This window comes from Pagrus major, chromosome 1 (assembly GCF_040436345.1).
Source record: "Pagrus major chromosome 1, Pma_NU_1.0".
NCBI classification, from domain to species: Eukaryota; Metazoa; Chordata; class Actinopteri; order Spariformes; family Sparidae; genus Pagrus; species Pagrus major.
This window is the reverse complement of record NC_133215.1, coordinates 27411091-27435255: the sequence shown is the minus strand read 5'-3', so window position 1 is coordinate 27435255 and position 24165 is coordinate 27411091. Positions and strand designations below refer to the sequence as shown.

The following is a 24165-nucleotide window of genomic DNA, read 5'->3' as shown; positions in this document are numbered from 1 at the left end:
TTACTATCTGGTATTAATGAAGCATCATCTAGAATTATTAGAAACTTTCTCAAATTAACACATTCTATCTCATAATAATGACTAAGTGTCTAAAATAATAATGACTTACACTCAAAATAATTAGAAATGTATCAGATTAACAGCTTAGTATCTCAAAATAATGACTTAGTAATTGAAATTATAGATGCGACACCTAAAAATTATTAGAAATGTTCTCAAATTAACAGCTTAATATCTGAAAAAAAAAAGCAATCGGTATCTCAAAATAATGAAAAACTTTCTGAAAATAATGAGTTAGTTTCAAAACAATGATAGCATCTCAGTGACTCAATAAAACAAAAGTGGAAACCAATAAAAGCTATGTTTATTGTTACAGTAATGTTACTCCCCAAAATGCACTGTGTGTATCCTTGAGGTCCAACAATTGTGATGAGTGCATTTTCTGACCCGTAAAACAAATTTTAAATGTTTGGAACCTGCACATTGTTTATATCCTGGTCTAACAGCAAACAGCCTTCTGCTCAATGAATTCATGAATCTAAATGACACTTAAAGTCGCTCAGCGGGTATTGACACAGAAGCCACAGGGGCGTTTGTATTTTGAATGAGATCAGTGAAAGTCAATTTTTCTTACACCAGCACCTTTTTGAATCCATAACATAAAATGTGCGGCCTATAAAAATCCTCAGTCATCTCATTGTGTGTGTGTGTGTGTGTGTGTGTCCCTTTTATAGCTGGCATATGGCGCCTTCCTCGACCTGTGCCAAGGGTTTCTTAAGGTGAGGCCACAGTACTTCAGGACACTCTGTCTCTGCCTGTATCAGTATTCTGTACGTGAGCTGCAAATGGAAGAAATTGGATTTTATACATTTGTGTGTGTGTGTGAGAGAGAAAGAGTGTGTCTTCATGTCTGATTGTCTCCTCACACTTTTCTCAATCAGATTACTCTCCTTCACTTCCTGCTGCTCTTCGTCCTGTCCGGCGCAGCAGCTCCTGTTGCACCTCTGCCTCGTCCAGAAGCCCACTGTCTGCCCCTCCCATACAGCCTGGGACTGTACTACATACACAAACACACACACACACCCTCCCCAACAACCATTGCTGCTGCGGCCACAAACAGACAGGGAGCACACTGTAGCTCAGACGGCACCAGAGACTAATAGTGGCTGATTCAGCTACTCAATGATAGATAGAAAGGAAAAGAGGGAAGACTGGAGTGACAGCAGGTCTGTGTGTGCTTGACTGTGTGTGTGTGTGTGTGTGTGTGTGTGCGTGTGTGTACTTCAGACAGTCTGTGCCCCAGCAGACAGCAGCTCACAGGTCATCAATGGAACTGTCAGATGATCCAAGGTCGAGGGGGCCGGAGGAGGCTCCCCCAGCACTCCTGCCCGGTGTGTCCCCAATGAAAGGCAGCAGCTACAGCGCGGTCCAACAGCAGGACTACTCCGCATCCATCTTCCTCCGACGCAAAGACAATCTGGAAAAGGTGAGATGAGTACCTCTCAGACATCACGTTGTACCTGTATGTCTGTCTGTTGGAAGGTGAAGAGGTGACGTTCAAGCTTTGAGGAGGGACACAAAACTATTAGAAGTGTGTAAAAGTTCATTCAGGGGAATGTATTCACCATGCCAATAGTGTCATGGTATCTTGTGAGCCCAGGAGAGGTATTTGGAAGCTCATTCATTCTGCATGCCTGCGGTGCATCAGCCGCGGCACTGGAGAATTGCTACAGGAGAGGTGTGCAACTGAGCTCTGCTGCCTCAAATGAGAATTGATTACCGCTTTCTTCCCTGGTGCCACACAGCCAGTGCACTCACACAAGCACAAGAGAGAGGCGCAGAAAGGAGAGCTTCAACAGAACTTAGAGTTTGGTCAAGACACTGTGTTTTCATTTCATTTTTAGTGTCGGTATGTTTTAGCATTTGTAAACCCTCACCTTCACTTAAAGCACACAGCCGGGATTCTAAGAGTGGAGCAGTTTTCGATGTATGTAAATGATCTTGGTTACAGATAAAAAGTGTCATGAGCTGGGGACTGAAAGCTAAAGCAGGACAGAGCAGAAATCATTAGCTTTGTAATAAATTAGTCCAAAGGCGAAAATAAATGTGCAACATTTCAAGTAGTCGATAGAGTACAAATGAAAAACATTTGCAGGTTCAAGCTTTGCTGCTTTTCTTTCTGGGAATGAGAGAAACTTAATATCTTTGGGTTTTGGGCCATTGGTCAGACAAAATAAACAGTGTGAATATATAACCTTGTATATTACATCGGGATCTGGGATATTGCAACAGCCACGCTCTTTTTATGACATCCCATAAAGCGGAGATTTATATACATTATATTTAAAGTCTGTCTATGTTGTGATCCAGTGACATTATCAGCTGATGTGAGCGACTGCACAAGGGCTCAAACTTTCACACCAGACAATCTAAAAGTCAGACACTGAAATGGAAAAAAATACAAATTATAATTTCACTTTTGACTTTGAAGAGATGGAAGGGATGAATGAAAGGAAACAAGGCCTGATGTTAAATGTATGCAATGCCCATGGTATGATTGCATGAGCTTGTAATGTTTAGGCTTACTGTGTGGGTCTGATTAAAAAAAGTAAGTGGAGGGGAATCAGAGCTGCTTCAGGAAGAGAGAGAAGTGCATCTACTTGAAACAAGAGGCCAAGTCTGTCGCCTTTTTATGCATTTTTATCAATATGAATGTTGAGCATGAATAGGGTTTTTTTTGTATTAGAGGTGGTTTTCCTCATTTTATTATCCCCACCACAGAGGTTATGTTGCAAGACCAGCATGTTTGTTAGTTATGCTGCGTTCCAGACAACGTCCGAGGTCAAAACTTCCAACTTTTGCCCTCAAAGCGTTCCAGGTGTAAGTTGCCAAAAGTGAACAAGAATCTTGGCTGACCGTGACAAAATGATGTCTGTCGCACTTTGAACCCTCAGCAGTGCAGCCTCCTCGCATAATTAACGAAATAGAGGAGGAAAAACGACACATGAGGTAACACACATCGTGTATTTCTTTAATACGGGAGATTTTCGAGTTCCGCATTCAGCATTAGTTAGCAGGATGTCTTTAAACTCGCGTTACAGGTTTCAGTAATATTTGGCGTAAGGTTGTGTCACCTGCAAAGGAAGACTTGATTAGTTTTTGGTGCAGGTGGTCGTGCCATGCTGTCATTCACTTAACGTGCTCATAAATCCTGAACAGCAGATAAGCTAAATTTACAGAACAAATTGTTTTTCTGCCCAAAAGGACTGGCCATGATGAAATGATATTGCAAACATACATGTCCTCCTCCATCACACATATTTGAACAGTTTATATGAATGACCTTATTTTCCCTTATGTCCCCACCATCTTTTGAAATAGTCAGTTTTGTCCCGATTTCTTTTCAAAAGCATAGTTTGTAAAAAAAATGTTATGAAAAATAGCTTGCACCAATAAATGTTAACTAACAAATGACACTGAACGCTAAGCTCTCCATCAGTACCTGCAGATGAAACTGGCTGCTGCTGATTCTGGAGTAAAAAATATGACAAGAATTGTAACCCAGGACCGTCTATGTATCTATACTAAGGCTAGTCAACAGAGTGAACATGTGCAGGAAAACAGTTTGTGTTCATTGGATAATAGATGCAATCAGCTGGTTTCCTGTTATGTAAGAATCCAAAAAAGAAAGAACAAGTTGCAGATTGTGAGTGTTTTCTAGTTGTTTACCTCTAGTTTTTGTCCCCATCCAGCAAGTGCTTAGTCATGAAAAAAACCCATTATCAAACAATCAATTACACAATTCATTCTTCCTCTCTCCTTTAATCATGAGGCCCGTTGTTTGTAGAGGCTGAACTCATACTGCTGTGGAAAGACACTCGCTGATGGAGCTTTCTGAACAAGACAACCTAACACGATAATTTTTTTCACCCCTTGATTCCCTATCTGCACCCCATCCACAGTCACTTTGGCACGAGGCCCAGCGGTCTCCCATGGCGTTTCACCCAGTAAGCCTTCACTCAGCACATATTACCCTGAGTATGACGCCATGGAAACACTGAAGCAAAAAAAAAACCTGTGCACATATGGAAACCTGCTGTTGAGCTTTTGGTGTGAAGGTGAAACACCTACATTGAGGCGTCCTTTACTGGCACTCACAGGCGTGTTTGGATGGGGGCGTGCACCATAATTCATGCATGACTAAATAGCGACAAAAGGTCATTTGAAGTGTTTATAAATGTACACCAGTAAGATCACTTACAGGTCAAAATCTAGGCTTCTTGGTTAAATTGGGTTAAAAAGTCTTCATAACAACAGTTTTCATGGAATTCAATGACTTCATTTTCGCATTAAGTAGGACAGTGGTGGACTCAGGATGTTTGAGGGGTCGGGGCAAGGAAATAAAAGGGGCACCTGATGTATGCAGGGGGGCATCAGCGTGCAGACAGTCGTGATATATTTATAGTGAAGAGAGGGCACTTCACCATAAATCTCTCACGGGAAGAGCACCCTAGAGGGCACTTTATCATGAGATATACTGAGATATCATCATTGAATTTCTGTTGATATAACTAAATCCAACCTTACTAAAATGGTAAATACATGGATCCAGTTATCATTCTCGCAGAAAAAAGGTACCAAAACTAGTGGAAAATATATAAACTCCAAGGTTCTTTCACCACCATATTTTTGTCACATACACAAACGCATCAACACTGTCCATAAAGTGTTTGCCGGCCCATCTCATTATGATTTGCTCATTTGTCTTTAAAGTCTGAATGTGCCTTGCAGTGCGTCTCTTAAAGATGAGGACTATTTATAATTGGTCCCTTGTGTTTGAGAACTGTGCCGTACATTATCAGATAATGACGTCCTGTACAGAGAGTCAGGAGGTCACACAGATAAACTGTGAAGGCTTCTGTGACCTCTGAACTGCTCTTCTACAAACAGCCTCGCTTGAAAATCAAAAAGAGCTCTACAAGAGCTCAACAAAACGGAAAAGAAAATGGACTGGTCGGCATTTCATTCATTAGTATTCAATGTTGCATCACGGTGGTGACTGTGCAGTTGGTGAAATGTTTATGTCAACAGTTTCCTGGTGTGACCGCTAGCGACCCTTAGCCGGGGATCTCGTTGACGTTATTAGTCAGATAAAAATTTAACCTTTGGTTATGTCTCAGCTGTATGCGCTCATGATGGTCAGGTGAACAGTCACTGTCCTGTTTGTCACTTTGTTTCTCCCCTTGTGTTTTTGCTTGACTCCATATATGCAGCTGTAGGAACATTCACCTCTCCTGGGAAGTGGTCCAAACATTTCTGTCCCCTCTGTCTCTTTCTCTTTTTGCTCACAGACGGGGTGACATGCAGAGGACGCCTGCACCAGACAGACACAGCAGGTTCCACTGCTATGACTTTATTCCTCTGATACCAATATCTCTCCGGAAACTCAGACAGTGCCCCACAACTCACCCTTACTCTGTATCCCTTTACATCATCGGTTGTTTCATTGATAAAACTTCTTAGTTTGTTAATGAGTGTGTAAACGAGATCATTTGAGACACTGCCACAGGCTGCAATCTTTTCACAGTGTAATTACTGTGTAATTTAATATACTAAGTGTAACAAGAGCAAGAGTCCACAGACAGGCTGGAGGCTCTGTGAGGCTGTACTGGGAACAGCTCTGCCTTTAAGGATAAGTTCACCCAATAATGAAAATTCAGTCATTATCTACTCAGCCTAATGCTGATAGAAAGTTGGGTAAAGTTTCAAAGTCATCAAAACATTTGTGGAGCTTCAGAGCAAAGCACCACTGCAGAGGTCTCCTTGATATCTAAAGTAGATGGGGACTTGTTTTAAAACCCGAGATAACCTGATGAAGGTCTAAGGACTGAAACGCTGTTGTCATTAAACTTAATTGCAAGTGAAGTGGTCAGTGTGCGGGAGTCTTTTTCCTGAATGTCGGCCCTCAGTCTTCTCCTACACACCTGTCGATCTTAAGGTGTGCAAAAGCTGTACTCTGTGGAAACCCGAAAAATGAAAAAAGAAACACAAAATGGCTTCATACAGCTCATTGGTCGTAATCCAATTCTCAGGAAGCCATGAGAGCCCAAATTGATTTTAAAAGACTTGATTTACACCATCCTCATATGGTCGTGCGTTTAGCTAAGAAGCTAGACTACAGTGAAGATTTTCAGTTCGTAGTCTTTTCAGATTAATTTGGGATTACAAATTTGGGATGCGATTAAACCAGATAAGCTGTAACTCACACCCATTTTATGTTTCTCTTGCATGGGTGTGAGTTGATAATGACTTTTCATTTTTAGGCGAACTTATACTTTAAGCTAAATGCTAATTCTATCATGGCAACAGGCTCACACTGACAATTTAACTGATCTTTAGCATATAATGCGGAAGCTATTACATTTCGTCCAGGCTAGCCTCTGTTTTACTAACCGTTTTAACTCAATTTAATATCTCATTCAGCATTTCTTTCATCAGTATGAACAAAAGCATGTGCCTGGGGTTTACCATCCATATTCTAGGACAAATGCGCATCCACTACTGTTACGATAAGTAACTGAAACAAAGTTCAACAACATTTACTTACATCATTGTAATTTGGGTTTGTCCATATCCATAAAACTCACCAACACTCTCATCTAAAGTCATTTTTAGTTATTAGCAAATGTCAAAGAGAATTTGAATACAATTGACGACGTGAAACAGGACCCGAAAGTTCGTACTGCTTGCTAACATGTTCATAGCAGCAGTGCTAACATGCTAATGTTTTGCCATGTTCACCAGCTCAATTTATCATGTTAGCATGCTAATATTTGGTTGCAAGCACAAAAGTAAAACACAAGGTACAGCTGAGGCTGATGGGAATGTCATAACTTTTGCAGGTTAAACTGATGAGGGTGCTAGATGTAAGTCAAAGGATCAGCAAAGCTATTCCAGTTCCCTCTTGACCACAAATGTCAACGCTGCTAGTGTGGCTAGAAACAAGCTCTTTAAGCTTTATTAATACAATCTACTAGACGGCTGCTTGTTTTATTAGGGTGCCATCCCCAATATTCCCAAAAATATGATGAAAGCCCATTTGTCTGACAGCTCGTTATCCCAAAAACAAACGCCATTGCTCCAAAAATACACACTCTTCCTGCAGTTCTTAGTTCCCTGACTCCCCAACCCTGAGTATCAGTATGTCATATTGCTGTTTGTAGATCAGCTTATATCTAATGACTCAGGTGATGGGGGCGTGCACCAGATTAGGTGAAACTCTCATGATGTTATTCTGACATCGAGAATTTGTCTGTGATAGAAAAATCCACTGGTGGACTCATGCCTTTTTGGATGCCCCTATGGTAGATCAAACATGAAAAAAGTGCCCTCTAGGGTGCCCCTCCAGCGGACAAAACGTGATAAAGTGCTCTCTCTTCACTTTAAATATGGAGCCCCCCCCCCCACACACACACACACACACACATACATGCGGAGCCCTTTCTATTTTTTTCGCCCTTGCCCCTCAGACATCCTGAGTCCGGCACTGGTAAAAATCTGTTGTCATTTGGTGTAAGGCCAGAAAAAAAGTCTACTGAGGGCAAAACCCCTGCTGATTTAACACCATGGACAGGGCCAACAGTCACTGAACTAACAACTGCAGGGACGTTACATATCTTTGGAGCAATGGGCGTTCGTTTTTGGGATAACTGGCTGCCGAACAAATGGGCTTCGGGTCCAGTGCAACAATCTTTGGACTATTGGGATGTATGAACACCGGAACAATGGAAGGGCCCTGTGTCACTTCAGCCTATTGAATGCCACTATATACTGTATATATATTGTATGTCACAAGTTACAACAAAGTTAACTTTTAACTCGTCCACCCTCCATCTATCCTTCACTCATTTCTCTCTGAGGTCCTTCCCTTACTCCCTATACAGTGCTGTGATTATAAACAGCAGCAGCTTGCCTGCAGTCAGCAGCATATGTTGTTTTCTGCTGTGAGGCAACACTATATTCAAAAGGGTTGGGCGAATGAAGCGTCGGAAGAAAGTGTTTGCATATTTCATTTTCCCTGCCGAGGCCCTTAATGTACTTGTGTGCATTTGGAAGAGGCAGAGCTTTAGATTTGAAGCTATGAGCAGTGGAGGTGAAACATGAATGAGTGCATCACTGAAAAGCACATTTATTACAATGACTTAAACACACTGGGGATTAAAGCAGACAATACTGCTGACTTACATGTCATCAGTCGAAGTTATTAATGGGAGCTACAGGGCTGTTTTAAATTCTTTTGTCTTCTCTGGGCAGAAATGTGTGTGTGTGTGTGTGTGTGTGTGTGTGTGTGTGTGTGTGTGTGTGTGTGTGTGTGTGTGTGTGTGTGTGTGTGTGCGCGTGTCCCACCGAATGAGTTCAGAACAATTCGGTAGTCTTGCAGCAGCTGTCGAACACAGTGGATTACCGGTGGCATGTTTCAGCATCCCTCCCTTCTAAAGTCAAGCCCAAATGCTTTCAGCCAGATGAGGTTTGTTCACAAGCCAGATAAAAGTGGAAGATAAAGAGAGAAGAGGAAGAGGAGGCGGGAATCGACAAGGAGGTGGAGGAGGGGGGGTTGCTGGGGCTCGGAGCCACAGCTCTGTATTGGCCGTTTGAACGAGAGGGGTTGGTCTTTCTCCATCTCTCTCACCACCTCCACTGAGAAGCAGAGAGTTAGCAGCACACATACAGCTCACACACACACACACACACACACACACACACAGGCTGGAGGAACCATGTCAGGACATGGGACGGACCAGGAGCTGTGCACACACACACATCTTCCAGAAGAGTAAAGAGGCAGCAGGATGAAGGCAGTGTCAAAGAGTGGAGACATCAGAGAGGGACAGACTGAGGGACGGTTGATCAGAGACAGACAGACAGAGATGTGTGACTGAGCTGCTGTTTCCCACCTGTCAGAGAAGTTTGAAGGAGCGCTGCTCTCATGGCGGGACCTGGACCACCCCCGACCCCACAGGAGCCCATGAAGGTGACGATTACAGCCCTCAGCTGCGCTTGTTTCACTCTGCATTTGATTAATATGTGATATTATTCTCACTTTGTCTTGGTGGGATTTCAGTGCATGTTTGCTGCCGGCTTTTCTTGCTGGCTTCCATTACATTATTCATTCATTGATTAATTTGGATGAAGCTTCGAATGTATTCCATGTGTTCTTTAATTATCCACTGACAACACAGATGTGTAAAATAAACACAGATAGGGGCGACTAATGATTTCTAACGACTATTGATTTCATTATCCATTAATTGAGCAATTATTTCTTTGAATGATCGATTTGAGTCTGTAAAATGTCAGAAAAACATCTGTCACAATTCCCTGGAGTGCTAGGGGATGTCTTCAAATTGCCTTTTTAGTCCAAAGAACATAATAAAATTTAAGGATATTGAATTAACAAGCATATAAAACAGAGAAAGGAAGATAATCCACACAGTAAGGAAGCTGGAACCAACTAATATTTGCCTATATTTTGCTTGTTAAATGACTGAGATGATTCCACTGATTTTCAAAACTGTAGCTGATTAATTTTCAGTTTATTATTTAATCAATAAAATGGCGGAAAATTTCCCAGAGCCAAAAGGTATGTCTTCAAATTGCTTGTGTTGTTTAATTATTTAATTATATATATATATATATATATATATATATATATATATATATATATATATATATATATATATATATATATATATATATATATATTTAATTATCAAAATTGCTACCAATTAATTACTTTGTCAATATAATATTACAAAATCTAAAGGTATTCAAACATTGACGTTAATATAAAACAAGAAAAAGAAAATTCTCACAAATGAGAGGCTCAAACCAATTTGTCAGTTTTGATCGATAGGTTCTATTGATTATCAAAATTATTTTCTGATTCATTTTCAGTCAATGATTTAGTCGATAAAATGACAGAAAATAGTGTTTAAAAAAAAAGACAATCCGTCCAAACAATTTGAGAAAAAGTCAGTTAATTTACCATCATATTAAACAAGAAGAGGAAAAAAAATTCCACACATCTGAGGAAACTGGACCCAATGGCAATTATCCCTTTTTCTCCCAGCTGACTTTCTTCCAGTTAAATAATTGATTTATCAGCTTGGTGCTACCAATGGGGTTATTTTGACTGCACTAAAAACAGCTGTAGAAACCCATTGTGTATCTAGTGTTTTGTTGTGTTTTTGACTTGAAGGAAATAGTGTGTCTTTCTGCACGGGTAGCTGTCGACTGACCCGTCTCACTCTGTCAGTCATGTTCTGTATCATGAGGCTTTATTTCCGAGCAACCGTGTACACATCCACAAGTCGAGCACGGTTCCTGACTCTGCTAACTGTGATGAAGAGCTCGGTGGTCTCAGCGGACAGCAGAGGAGGTGTAAGGGGCATCCGGCTGGCTGGCACCAGTGTTTCAGCCTCATTGCTTGAGACAGACAGCGTTGAGACGGCTGACAAACATCCTCCGACCCCCATCTTCTCTCTGACTTGGTGCTGCTGAATAGTGTTTTCTCTTTTGTTTAATGGTCAAATTTTCATAAAAAGTTGTAGCTGGGAGTCGTCTTTTTCTTATCAGTGGGACACAACTCATGTGATTGATCGAACACAACAAAAGAGAATATGTAATGTGACGTGATGACAGCCCGCAAACAGGGCAGGGAATGAGATGTTGAAAATGTGTGGTCGTAAGCAGAACAGAAGTGCCTAACTGCACTTTTAAAACAGTGGAAATCAAGACTCCTCGGGCTGGATCGGGGCAATAAGGCTGCTGCATCATAACCTCGGACCACCCTGACTGTCACTCCATCCCTATTACAGCCAGCATATACCATACACTGCACACACATACATGCACACGGATATAAAATGTAATATTGCTTTTCATAAATGCGACATTGGGTGTATCCCTTCTAGCACAGAGGTCATAAAGTCTCTTTCAGCTGGGATCTGCTTGAACAACAGAGCTGGCAGTACACAGAGTAATATAAATCAGAGCTTTCCAATACTCCCTATAGTTGGGCTTTAGGTTGTGTATCAATTTGCCTTCAGCTGGAGAGCGTTCCACTTCACTTGTCCTCTGCTCTGTGGCATAAAGTGAGATTTGTGAAGCTGGAGGGGCTCAAGAGCTTTGAATTCCACTGCAGCCTGGTTGTCAAATCGAGGGTTTCTACTGTTAAAAGAAGACATACAGTTGTTGTGAATCATTGATCATGGATCCTAACCTCTAATCAGTGGTATTGACTGAGGACATTAGCATTTAATGGCTGATGATTTCCCTTTTGTACGCCACCAGAAACTAAGTGCCACGTCAATGTCTTCACAGCGGGTTGTTAACGTGCTGTAGAACAACAGGGGAAGAGTTGGGCCATTGACTTTTGCTCAGTGTGTATGTGTCACTCATCTTCCAGAACCAGCAGAAGTGCCTTGCCATCGTCGCCCTTCTCTGCTGCTTTTCTTTTCTGGGGGCGCTGATCTTTTCATCAGTTGACATCTGGGGGGACTACGAGGACGGGATCACAGAGGAAAACTGTAGCAGCGACTGCCGGTAAGATGTTCTGTGAGTGAGACGTGGTAGCATAATTAGTGCAAAATACTGTACATATGAACTAATCCTGACATAAGGATTGATGAATATAGTATCCCCGACTTATCACTGTCTACTGCAGTAATCCCCAATTCAGAATTATTGAGAAAGTGGGAATCATTTCTGATTCCTTCCTCACTGGTTCCTGCAGTGCCATGTTTGTACAAAAAGAAAATCCTTCCAATTTCTTCATTGCACTCACAATGAAGAGTTTTTCAAAAAAGGGTCAAAATTGATGTCTTTGTTATTCCACACGTTCTTTTTCCTCATCGAGACTTGGCCAAAGCTTAAGCCACAATGCTTTTTAACAACAGAAAGTCTGGTCAGAGACTCGAGTGTGTTTTTCTAGTAGCAGCTTATGTGGCCTTGACTGGTAAATCTGGTAAAAACCCTTCATTCTAACTCTTCACCCTCAGATTTGTTTCATTTTCTAAATTGCAATCTTCTTCACTTCACTTGACATCAAGTGATAAAATCATTAAGGCTCCAGAAACTCAAAACTCGTGTTTCTTTTCAGCATCGTGCTCGTGGAGAACATTCCAGACGACCTCGCCCTCCACATGGACGTCAGACCCCACCTCCCTCTCTCCGCTGGCTTTCACACGCTGTTGGACCAAGCAAAGCACTCGGTTGAGATGGTGTCACCTGTCTGGGCCTTAAACCCGTGGGACCTGGAAACAACGCCAAGTACTGCCAAACAGGTACGAAGTCACGGCAGAGCGTCTGAATATATCCCCCCACGCTCCTGCACAACATGAACCGGCTGCATTTCCCAGGTGTTCTGTAAGAGGAAATGCAATTATTTTCAAGTAAATTTGTATGGAGTCTTTTAATGAGGTTAGTCCTGCTCAGATGTAAGTATCACCCTTTTAGAGAGACATCCAGGAACGCTGCTCGAATGCTCAACTCTGGTAATACAGAACATCACTCTCTTCCTCAGGGTCAGCTTTTGTTCCAGAGACTGCTCAGCCTGAAATCTCGTGGGGTTAAACTGAAGATTGCCAGCAGTCTGACTAACTCTGCTGAACTGAAGACCTTGGCAGCGCACAGTGAGTGGCTGTCGGATTTTCATTTTATAAAAGCAATTTGTTATGTCACTGTGGCCAACCAGGATGAAGATTTGTAGCTCCTAACTACTCAACTGACAACATTTCCTTTGGCACAAGCCAACGTTGAAGAGAAGTTTCCTATGTATTATACGAAGGGCTGCACCAAAAACAAGTCACATTGTGCTTAGTTTTTGACAGATATTTCAAATATGATATGAGTTAACATTTTAGTGAGAATTTTTGCATTTCATTTTCACTGAGAAATGTATGAAAATAATGATGTGATTATTGGTGGGGTCTGTACCAAACAAGCATGTTCCCTCACATCTGGAGAATACCATTTGCATCCTTGTATCCTCACAATGCTTAATTTAAAATGGTGTGTGAAAATTGCAGCTCCATATTGTGATTTCGTTATTATTTCAATTAATTGTGCCCCCCTAACACTATGGCAATTTTAGTACAGTGGGAAAAAGGCCACTGCAAAAATAAGTAAAGAAACAATGAATCTTGCTTGTAATGAGAGAAATAAAGCTGCTCATAGAACAAGTGAAAATAGTCCCATATCTCACTGAAATGCTGCTTTCTAGGTGATTGTGTCTTATATTAAAGGTGCAATATATAAGTATTTTTACATGAAAACACCAACAAAATTTGCTAAAATGATTTAAAAATGTGACGAAATAGCAGTTTTATATGATGACCTCTGTCCTGTTGCAGAGATGTCTACGGAAGAACAAGCTAGCCATGGTCCGTTCATGTCCTATCGGTGAAAATACCAAAACTCCTCTGGTGCTTCAAACTCTCAGTCTGGACCAATAGATGCAGTGTTGCCAACTTAGCGACTTTGTCGCTATATTTAGTGAGTTTTCAGACCCCTCTAGCAACTCTTTTTCAAAAAAGCGACTAGCAACAAATCTAGCCACTTTTTCTGGTGTTATTGGAGACTTTTGGAGACTCTGACGTTAAAGCACGAATCATTCTTACTCTTCTCAACGAGTTCACCCCTCTGCGTCCAGACTGCGATGTAAATGTAGAATTTTCTTTGTCTAAAATAAATCACTGCACTGAAATAAGTTCATTTGTAGTTCTAAACATATTTAAGGTGCGTTCACACCGGACCTTTTATTTTTGTCGCTGGCGACAAGTTTACATATTAAGTCAATGCAAACGAGCGACTGAGCGATTAATCGCTCAGGCGAAATATCGCTGGGGCTCCGAGCGACAGCGACCGAGCGACGGAGCGAAAAAGCGCTCAATCGCTCTGTCGCTCGAGATGAGAAATCCCAAGTCTCTGGCCGTCAGTCGCTTGTCGCTCAGCGCTGATAGGCTGCCGTAATCTATGTGTAACTATGACAACTACTGAAACCATGGAAACGTAATACGACTCCACGGGTCCGGAAGAGCGAAGCCGGCTTTACGTTGACACACACACACGCACACACAGCCACTCGCCGGACACCAACTACAGGCGCTCCTCAGCTGGGATGGAGCGCCTGTAGTTGGTGTCTAACCGGGCAATCCTGCCTCCGATTCTCGCCAACAGCTCGTCAAACTGTCAGCCATGCTGGACCAATACAAACGGGAAGAAATGAGCGCCTCCGAGCGACGTGAAATTCACTGGAATCACTTGAATGACGTCATCAGAGTGATCTGTTGAATTGTGCCGACGAGCGACTGCAGCTGAGCAACAGAGCGATTTTTTTGGAGCGACACGAGCGACAGCGACAAAAATAAAAAGTCCGGTGTGAACGCACCTTAAGGGTGATTTTTACTCACTTTTCTCTCTCCCACAACGTTATTCCTCTCTCCTACAGCGTCCATTACAATTAAATGTACATGGCCAGTTATACAAATTAGGTGATGACGTCATTTAGCGACTTCTAGCAACTTCTAGGACAGCCAATAGTGACTTTCCTTACTGAGGAGTTGGCAACAGTGAATAGATGCAAAGCTAAGTGAGCTAACTAGCTAACAGCAGCTACAGTTGACACTCTGGTGATATGCTGACCCGTTTTTTTGTGTCCGACTTCAACATCAGGCAAATTATTACATATTGCACCTTTAAGTGTAATGAGATATTTTTGACCAGCAAGTTTTTGCAGTGCAGCGTTTCTAGTTGTCTGTGTCTGGCCTGCAGCAGAACACTGAACATATCACATACAGCATCTCTTGTCTCGAGGAAAACAGATGTAGGCTCATTTACACCACGCAGCCCCGCCCAGCAGCTCCACAGCACGTGTCATACAACCTTCATGCCTGCCAAACTTCACAATGAAGGTCGAATAATCATGAATGTGCAAATGTACCTAACTGGTTTCCTTTCATAGCCTTTCACTCTCAGGCCACCTGGCGACTTTGCCCACATGTCCGTCAGACAGGCCAAGGCCAATTGGCAGATTTCCACAATTCTCTCCGTCTCATTCTTTCAAACGTTTAATACCACCACTGTTCTCTGTCCGTCTCTGTGTCTCACAATGTCTAGATGCAGAGGTTCATTTTGTTAATATGACAGCTTTTACCAGAGGAAGACTAGATTCCTCATTCTGGATAGTGGATCGGACGCACATTTACATCGGGAGCGCTGATATGGACTGGAGGTCACTCTCCAAGGTAACAGCAAACACCGACAACATGAGTGTGCACAGTGAAATCAGAACAGAGGATAAATGAGCCTCTGCAGTCAGGCGTGGTCGGTCTGCAGTGCCTCAAAATAGCTTCAGTAGCGTTTGATCTCTCCGAAATAAAAGCTGGACATGTACACATTTAATTAAATGATAACCTTGGCACCCCACAGGGATTTTAACATAACACAGACTCTGGATTAGTTCCACTGTACACCTGTACCTCTTTATGCAGTTGCTCCAGCAACACTTTATGTGCATCTAGGATGATTTAAGATTGCTGTCTGAGGCGGGCCAGAAAGACAAGTAGCATTTCACTTTGCATTTGGTGTGTAATTCACAACAGAGGAGGAACCACGGTGCATTGGCATACTACTACTTGAAGTGATTACCTGGCACTTTTCATGCTTCAGCGCTGGCTGGAGGTAGAACTACTGTTCAGTGTAATTAACTAAGCAGCCAGAGGGGAGGAAGGAATGGTCACATGTATGTGTGTGTAGTGTGCACACACTCAAACTATACAGAGTAAATGATTGAAGGGCAGGACAGACAGGAGCGAGGCAGCTTCTTCCATACAGTCGAATAGACTGAAACCTCTGTGTGCCTCCCTCTGGGTCACTCACCAAAATAGAATTAACACAAAACAAGTTTCTGCTGTGTAATTAATGACCAGGCCAGAATATATTTGGAACACTTGGCTCTTGTTCTCTTTTCATTTAGCTGTTTTTAGTCGTGCTAGCAGCTGCACAGAATGTCGGTCCACCACTTTGGACCCTACTAAAATGGGATAGATTGCTGTTAAATTTGCTACATACACCCCAATCTGCCCTCAGGATGAATCCTGTGGGTGATCTCATGACTTTCTCTGTAGCGCCACCATGAGGTTGATATTTGTGGTTCGGAGTGAAATGTCTCGACAGCTGATGAATGGATTTGTCATGAAGTTTAGTGCACATGTCATTCTCCTCGAGATGAATTTTAACAGCTCTGGTGATCCATGCTCAGGTAGTTTATAGTGTATTACTGTATACCTGAAACTAATGACACTCCCATCATCAGCTGTTTAGTGCTAGTTAGGAAATGGTAACATGCTAATACGCCCAACGAGAATGTACAACATTTACCTGGTTAACCATACAATATTATACCTTATAAATTTAGCATGTTAGCATTGTCATTGTGAGCATGCTAGTGTGCTCATATTAGCGTTCAGCCTAACTTAGCTGCTAGCATGAATGTAAAACTCTTAGGCCCAATCCCAATACCCCCTTTGCCCCTACCACTTAGCCCTTCCCCTCCGTTTTGCACATTTACGCCTCGTGTTCGGGTGTCAGTTAAGACTGTTTTTCAGAGGCACCCTTCAAACTTCATTTCAATGTATTATGGTCCTTTTCTTTATAACAAGCTTTAACAATTGCTGCTAGTTTGCTGATGTGTTGGCAGCTAGCTAGCTATCTTTACATTGTTATTGTTGTGCATGTCGGTCCCTTATTTTGACGTATATCAATGTTGCATTCCCCTCCTTTGATGGCAGACGAAGCCCGACATTTAACTAAAGGCCAGTCGGGAAGTTCCGGACTTGGTACCTCTCCTCTACTATCAGTGCAGGCTGGCAGAGTAGGAGCACGGGTTGCTAATGGTAGCTTATAAAGGCTGGTGGTGTGGAAGGCTAATGAAGCAGTGTTGTTTCTTATTTGACGACTTGATTGATAGTGTGAAGTTTTAAAGATCCCCTGTACATTAGGTGTATGAAAAAAAACTCTAACGTGCGTCTGACATATTTTTTGCAGAAAACATTTTTCAACACTTATTCCTTCTCCCTAATTAAAAATTTGGGAATATATAAATATGCAAATATAGTTGTGATGGACACAAGATGTCTCTGCAAAATCCAGTCTCAGTGTATGTGCACTGGTGGCTTCAAGTTCCTTTATCGCAGTTGTGTACGCTGATTATTGGACCAGGATTGGCTTCCGCACTATTTGTGATGTCACAAATCATGCTCGTATGCCGGCCTCTTAAAATCAGGTTTTCAATGGGCACAAAGAAAATTGACACTTTCAGCAGATGAATTTGAAAACAGCCTTTGAGTGTCAAACTCTGCACATACATCTTTCTACACAGTGAAGCTCAAACATTCAACTGAAGGAACAAGAAGGTCACATTTTTAACTGGGTGGGGGCGACTTTAAAAAGACTACTATTAGAATATCTACTCTAAGATCAGCATTCTGCATGTGTATCCAGTAAACTAATAAACACTCACACTGCAACTTTTCTGCTGCATCACCTCTTCCTGTGTGCTCCTTTCTGACCCCCCACAGAGAAAAGAACTGGGGGTGGTGGTGTATAACTGCAGCTGTCTGGCTCTGGACCTCCACCGAGTCTTTTTGTTTTACCGGCAGCTTCACAAGAAGGACTACATCCCCTCCATCTGGTCGAAGAGAGTTACAGCCATCTACGGGAGGCATGACGCCCTGGAGCTACAACTCAACGCCACCCAGGCCACTGCTTATGTGTCTGTGAGGAACAGCTTTATGTTGCAGTATTTACTACATGTTAACACATAAATTGACCCTATACAGAATGCACAAACCACAGGCTGTGTCTGTAATAAATTGTCAGACTGCTTTATATTCCTTTTAAGGCACCAATTTCCTGACTCCGGACTAGATATCTTTAAAGTTTCATTACCAACTAATAACAGACACAGACAGGGGGTGATTAATCATGTTAATATCACGCTGAGGAGCATCTTGAGTCTGAATATATCAGTACCTCAGCCTAATTTGACAGTAATGAATCTTGTAACCCTCCAAGCGACAAGACGCTTATCAGCTGCATTTAGGACATTTATCATCCTATAGGAACTAATGGAGCCATGCTGTCACAAGCTGCTGGTGACTCCGACCTGCTCTTGTGTCTCACTTGTAGTGATACATGGTCGGAGAAATGCACCTTGTTGTTGTTCTTGCCCTTTACCTTGTCCAAACGTGAACCTGTCAGACATTTTGGAAAATAAATGATGTTTCAGTTATATAATTTCAGTGGGGTGTCAATTAAAGGATAGTTTTGTCAACTTTTCATTATTGAACTGACACAGGCTAAAAGTCGTAGGTATCGTATTATTGTGGAACTCTCAGTTTCTCAATTTTCCTAATCTTTATATAATTTTGGGTACAAGCTTGTCTGAGTGTTGTAATCTTTCTCCAGACTTCTCCTGAACTCTTCTGTGCTAAAGATCGCACCAGAGATGTAGATGCAATCTATCAGGTCGTCCAGAGTGCAAAGACATTTATCTTCATATCGGTGACGGACTACCTCCCTCTGGTAACCAGGAGTTTCAGAGGATCCTCAGTCACAAGGTACATCAAAACAAACATAGTTTCTTGTGACAAAGTAGTTGCATTAAAGGAGATCTTTCATGCTCTTCCATTTTTTCCTTTCCTTCAGTGTTTTATATACGTTCTTATGCATGTAAAAGATCTTGAAGATTAAAAAGGACAAAATCGAGACCTACAGACGCTTTAATTCTGTGACTTTGTGATATCACACTATGTCACCATGTCACACATTTGCATAATTTAGGAGAAACGGCTAGTTTGGCATGTAAGGATTGATTTAGCAGAGCTAATCTGTTGCTGTTATCGGCGCCGGCTCAGGCGTGTGTGAACTGACCAGTCAGAGCAGACTGGATATTCAGGAAGGGGGGCTTTAAAGAGACAGGAGCTAAAACAGCGTTTCAGACAGAGGGTGAATACAGTGCTGCAGCACTGGACAGTGTGAGAAAACTAATTTGTTATTTGAGCATTAAAGCATGTTAACCTATTCTAGTAGTAACCCAAAATAAAATTATAAACCTGAAAATGAGCATAATAAAACACACTGTATGAGTATCATTGCCTGTCAGTTGTAAAATCCATGTTTCATTACAATGGTTGCATCATCAGGTACTGGTCGCTTATCGATGAGGTGATCAGAGAGGCGGTGGTACTGAGAAGAATCAAAGTTCGCCTGCTGATAAGCTTCTGGAAGAAGACTCACCCGCTCACCTTTAACTTTGTTACCTCCCTCAAGTCGCTCTGCATGCAGCTGCTCAACTGTTCCTTAGAGGTGGTACGTGAATCAAATATGTTTTATGAAAGATTCAGTTTTCTTTACATTCTTCTTTATTCCTCATGCAAATACTAAATTGAGAGTGGCTGTGGTATCTTTACATGCTGACTTTGTTCAATCAATGTTTTGCAGAGGTTTTTCAGTCACAAAGAGCTAAAGGATGATATTCAACATGGACTCAACCACAACAAGTACATGGTGACCGACAATGCCTTCTACATAGGTAGGCAAATTTACATTATAAAAACCTGAACCTAAAATGTTGTTGAATTTATTTGTATTTACACATTTTCAAGGTGTTTGAGTGTCTTTTTGTATGACATGATACACATTTTTCAAAGGAACAGCTTAACATTGTGAGACATGAGGTTGATACCACTCTCATAGCTATGTATATCTATAAGAAGCTCAACCAGGAGACACAAGACACTTGGCTCAGCCCAAAGACTGAAAACAGGGGGAAACTACACTGTAGCTCTCAACGCCTTATAAACCTGCTTCAAAAATGTACAAACACACGAGGACAGAGGAAGAGACTAGAGGGAAATAAAAGAGAGAATAAGAGTTTGTGGGGAGTTCTTTCAGTCAGCAGCGGCATTTAAAACATACACACACACAGACGTACTCACACACATGGTCTGTGCTTCCATTGCGAGGGATCTTATAGTTATCGTACAGTTTAAGGGGTTATGGAGGACTAGTAGTTTTTTGTTATTGTGAGGTTTGCCAGGCAAACCAGCAGAGACTCCAGGAAGGCACTGTCCCTGGCCAACAGCAGGTCAGTTGTCCCAGGATCTGGGTCTCTCTAACCCTTAGAATAATATGCTTCGGGGGCCCTTGGAGATCGTTCTGTCCTGGGCATGAGCAAGAATATCGGCAGCCCTCCTGGCCAAGAAATAGTCCAGCACGTAACTCTAGCTCTGAAAGCGGAATTTTTCATTTGAACATTTATTGTTTTTAAAACTAGCAAGATTAATCACTGAGCTTTAGAGGTGCTTGTAGCCATATTGTTTTCCTTCAGACAGAGGCAGGCTAGCTATGCTAAGCTAACCCTCTCCTGACTGTAGATTTAAAATTAACTTTTTCATCCAAAATGCAGCACTAAAGCGAAGAAGCATATTTTTTTCAGATGTGGAACTATTGCTTTAAAATGTTTGCACTCTCACACACACACGTGCTAAGACACATAATCACCAGATAGTGGGCTACCTGTTACAGACACACTCTCTGTGTTTGTTTGTCCTACAGGTAGCCATGACTGGGTTGGGAGTGACTTTTCCATTAATGCAGGAGTCGGGCTGGTGGTCAACATGAAAGATCGTCTTCAAGAGAGGGGGGTGACAATCCTGGAGCAGGTCAGGGCTGCTTTTGAAAGAGACTGGAGGTCACGTTACGTTAAGAGTCTGCAAGGAAACAAAGATCAACATGACAAATACAAACACTGGCACCAAGGGAAGATCCATATGAAGAGCAAGGAGGAAAACGAGTGGAGCAACCCTTTATAAGCACAGAATGTCTTTCTATATCCTAAAGTCTATAAGGCTGAATGCTCTAGATTATACAACACATACAATATGAGAATGTGATTTACACTATTAGACTTGACGTTATTTTAATAGATTCAGTTACAATCAACAAACACAAGGTTGAGGTAATAATTTGATTCACTACAGTTGCAAGTTACAGTGTTAGCATCGAACTACTGAATGAATCTTTGACTGTTATATGAGCATGCTATGCTGCATGAATATTGAAAGCAATATTCAAACTATATACTGGGACAAGCAATATGCTGATTATAAAATCAATATGCTCTGTGTGAAACTTATTTAAATCTAAAAACATGACCCATCGAACTCACCACAGGAAATCACATTTAGTATTTAATGATGATGATGCACTATTTTTGTTTACAGTTTTAATATGTATTTTATAAACTTTTTAATACTTTTCGATTTGCATAACAATTTGGACTTTAATGCTGTTTTTGCCTGCAAGTTTAATGACTTCAACTTCTTCAATGCACACACACAAAGGCTTACGCAGAAGTTGTACAGATGTGACCACAGCTGTTTATCATCTCATTGAAAATGTCCATCTGTCCTAATAAAATGTACCTTTTTCCTATTTGTTGTTGTGTTTATTTCAGCATTAGTTCACTGGGAAACACAGAGCTGTCAACACTTACAGTATACACAAACTCCAACAAAACAAGGTCAGGCGCTACTTGTCAGACTTTCATGTCTGTTTTTTGCCTCCTCCTTAATTTGTTTCCTGTTTCACTGTATATAATTACCACTGAATGTGTAATGCTGCGCAACCATTGTTCATATTTTCCAGATCCACTAACAAGCTGTGAGTAAGCATCTTGTTACGTTGGGATAATGGAAGAAGTTCAGATTTGAAACATAAGGAGGCCTCTTTAATCACAGAATCAGCTCCTGTTGTTTGGTTTCAATTAAGGCCTTCACAGTCTGAATGTAATCTAACCTAATGTCATCTTATCAAATTGCTCCCACAACACATTTCAAATATTGCTTAATTGAGCCACCGTTTGGTAAAACAGAGCGACTCCTCTGTTACACCATGTAACAATGCTTTGAACTATTTCTGCAGAAATAGCCAAAAACATTTGATTTAAAGTCGTTGTGATACTCGCTCTGTTATGAGCGCAGGAAGAACACATGAACCAAATTTAGCTACCGGCGGTTTGCTCGAAAAACTGTGGCCTACACACCACCCACCACACAGAATAATCATCCCATCAGAGTCAAAGTCCAGTAATCTAATCAACACATTAAATTGAATACTTGGACTTCATTTAATATCTAATAACGGTGAAAACAATTGTCTCCTCTTTTGAAACTGTATTCTGTATATGATTACTGTGTGATTGTGTGAATATACTGAATGTAACAAAAGCAAAAGCATTCCACGCTAGAGGCTCTGTGAGGCTGTACTAGGAACAGTTGTGCTTTAAAGGATAAGTTCACCCAAAAATAAAAAATCAGTCATTATCTACTCACCCCCATGCTGGTCCCCAAAACATTTCTGAAGCTTCACAACATTCTCCTAAACAACTGAAGCAGATGGAGACTTGTTTTAAAACAATCCAAGTCCAAGTCTCTAGTAATTAACCCTGAGATCCAAAAGATGTTATTTATACCGTTTTTAAAGCTGAAATCTCAAAACTAGGTAAAGCTACTGTAGCTGCTAAGCGAAAATCGTTAGCACGCACGCCATCTGAAGTGGGTGCACAAACTCGACCGCATGTCAAGTGTAAATATTGTCTTTCCAAATCAATCTGGGATCTGAGGGCTTACCGAGACTTGGATCACCACAGACAAGCTGTATGGAGCCATTTTACACTTTTTCAGTTGTTGTTGTTTTTTTCACGCTTTAAAACAAGTCCCCATCTACTTCATTGTTTAGGAAAACGCTGGAACACCGTTTTGCTGTGAAGCTCCAGAAATGTTTTGTGGAGTAACAAACTTGACCTGACTTTCCATCAGAATGGAGGTAAGTAGATAATGACTGAATTTTCATTTTTGGGTGAACTTATCCTTTAATATAGTCATGTTACATTACACTGACAGGTGTTGTATGGTGAGGCTAAGCTAGATAAACAAAAGATCTCTCAGTTTAATTCAGTTCAGCAGCAACACAATCTACATACTCCTCTGATACAGTTGTATTGTGGGATTCACTCCAACAATTTATGTAATTAATTAACTCTGACAGTTGAATATATTCCAACTTAAGTTAAGATTTCAGCCTATGTACATTATAGTAAACTGTAAAATCAGTATTTGTTATTTTTACAGTACAGATTTACAGATTTGCTTCCAGTGTTGAACACAAGGTGGAGCCACAGCACCATCCCAGGCAGTCATTACCTTTAGTAGCCAAAGTTTGGCATGATGACTGTGGAGGTTTGTATTCAGAGGGAATAACTATAACACTAAACATTAAAACATGTCTTGGATGAAATTCACCCTTTCAAAATTCTGCTTCCTGAGCTCGACCAGTTCCTTTCGTGTCAATCATATTAGGCTTCATGGCAAAGTGAGGGAATTTACTTGGAAATTAATTAAGGGTGATGACATGAACTCTGCTTGTGGTGAAATGTGGTTATTTATTTTATTTTAAACTAGACAGTCAGAACTTTGCTAAAAGTCCTCACATGGTCTCTCATCCTGTGTTTGTTGTGTGTGTTTTAGTGTCACGGACATGAACACATCATCTCCTGCTCAGTGGCTATCTTAACGTTGCAGTGGGTGTTTGTGCTGTCGCTGGAGAGGGGAGGGATGGGGGGGTTCGTCGTCATGGCAACAGATTAAAGATGTTTCGCCTCTGCTGCAGCGGCTTCAAACTGCATCCAGAGGGACGGAGCATCTATTTTTAATCTAATCTAATTTGATATAACCCTTTATTTTAGTGGTTTCATCGGTCGTTAGAATCACTCATAGGCTACATCAGGGCTAACTTTTTGTGTGACGCGCAGGGAAGCAGAGAGGAGGAGGAGGAGGAGGAGGAGGAGGGGTCTGACGGCAGATGCCTTTGCAGCAGAGGATCGAGGAGGATGTTGGTGTGTGTGTGTGAGTGTGTGTGAGTGTGTGTGTGGTGTTGCGGGACAAAATGCGGATAGGACTGAGCTTGGACGCCGACTTGGCGACGTTCAAACTGCCGGATCGTGTGGATGTAGCTGCTGAGGTCGGAGTCCTGTGAGTGGAG

The 24165-nt window shown here is 41.6% G+C and overlaps 1 protein-coding gene across 1 annotated transcript; it reads left to right on the top strand.

Moving 5' to 3' along the window:
* Positions 1-1327: 1327 nt before the first annotated feature.
* Positions 1328-20936, top strand: pld5 (phospholipase D family member 5). Its single transcript, XM_073477339.1, has 10 exons — positions 1328-1486; positions 11468-11604; positions 12161-12344; positions 12584-12692; positions 15178-15305; positions 17640-17837; positions 18529-18680; positions 19266-19431; positions 19564-19654; positions 20680-20936. Exons 1-10 carry the CDS (start codon positions 1328-1330, stop codon positions 20934-20936), a joined length of 1581 nt encoding a protein of 526 aa, XP_073333440.1.
* Positions 20937-24165: the final 3229 nt, after the last annotated feature.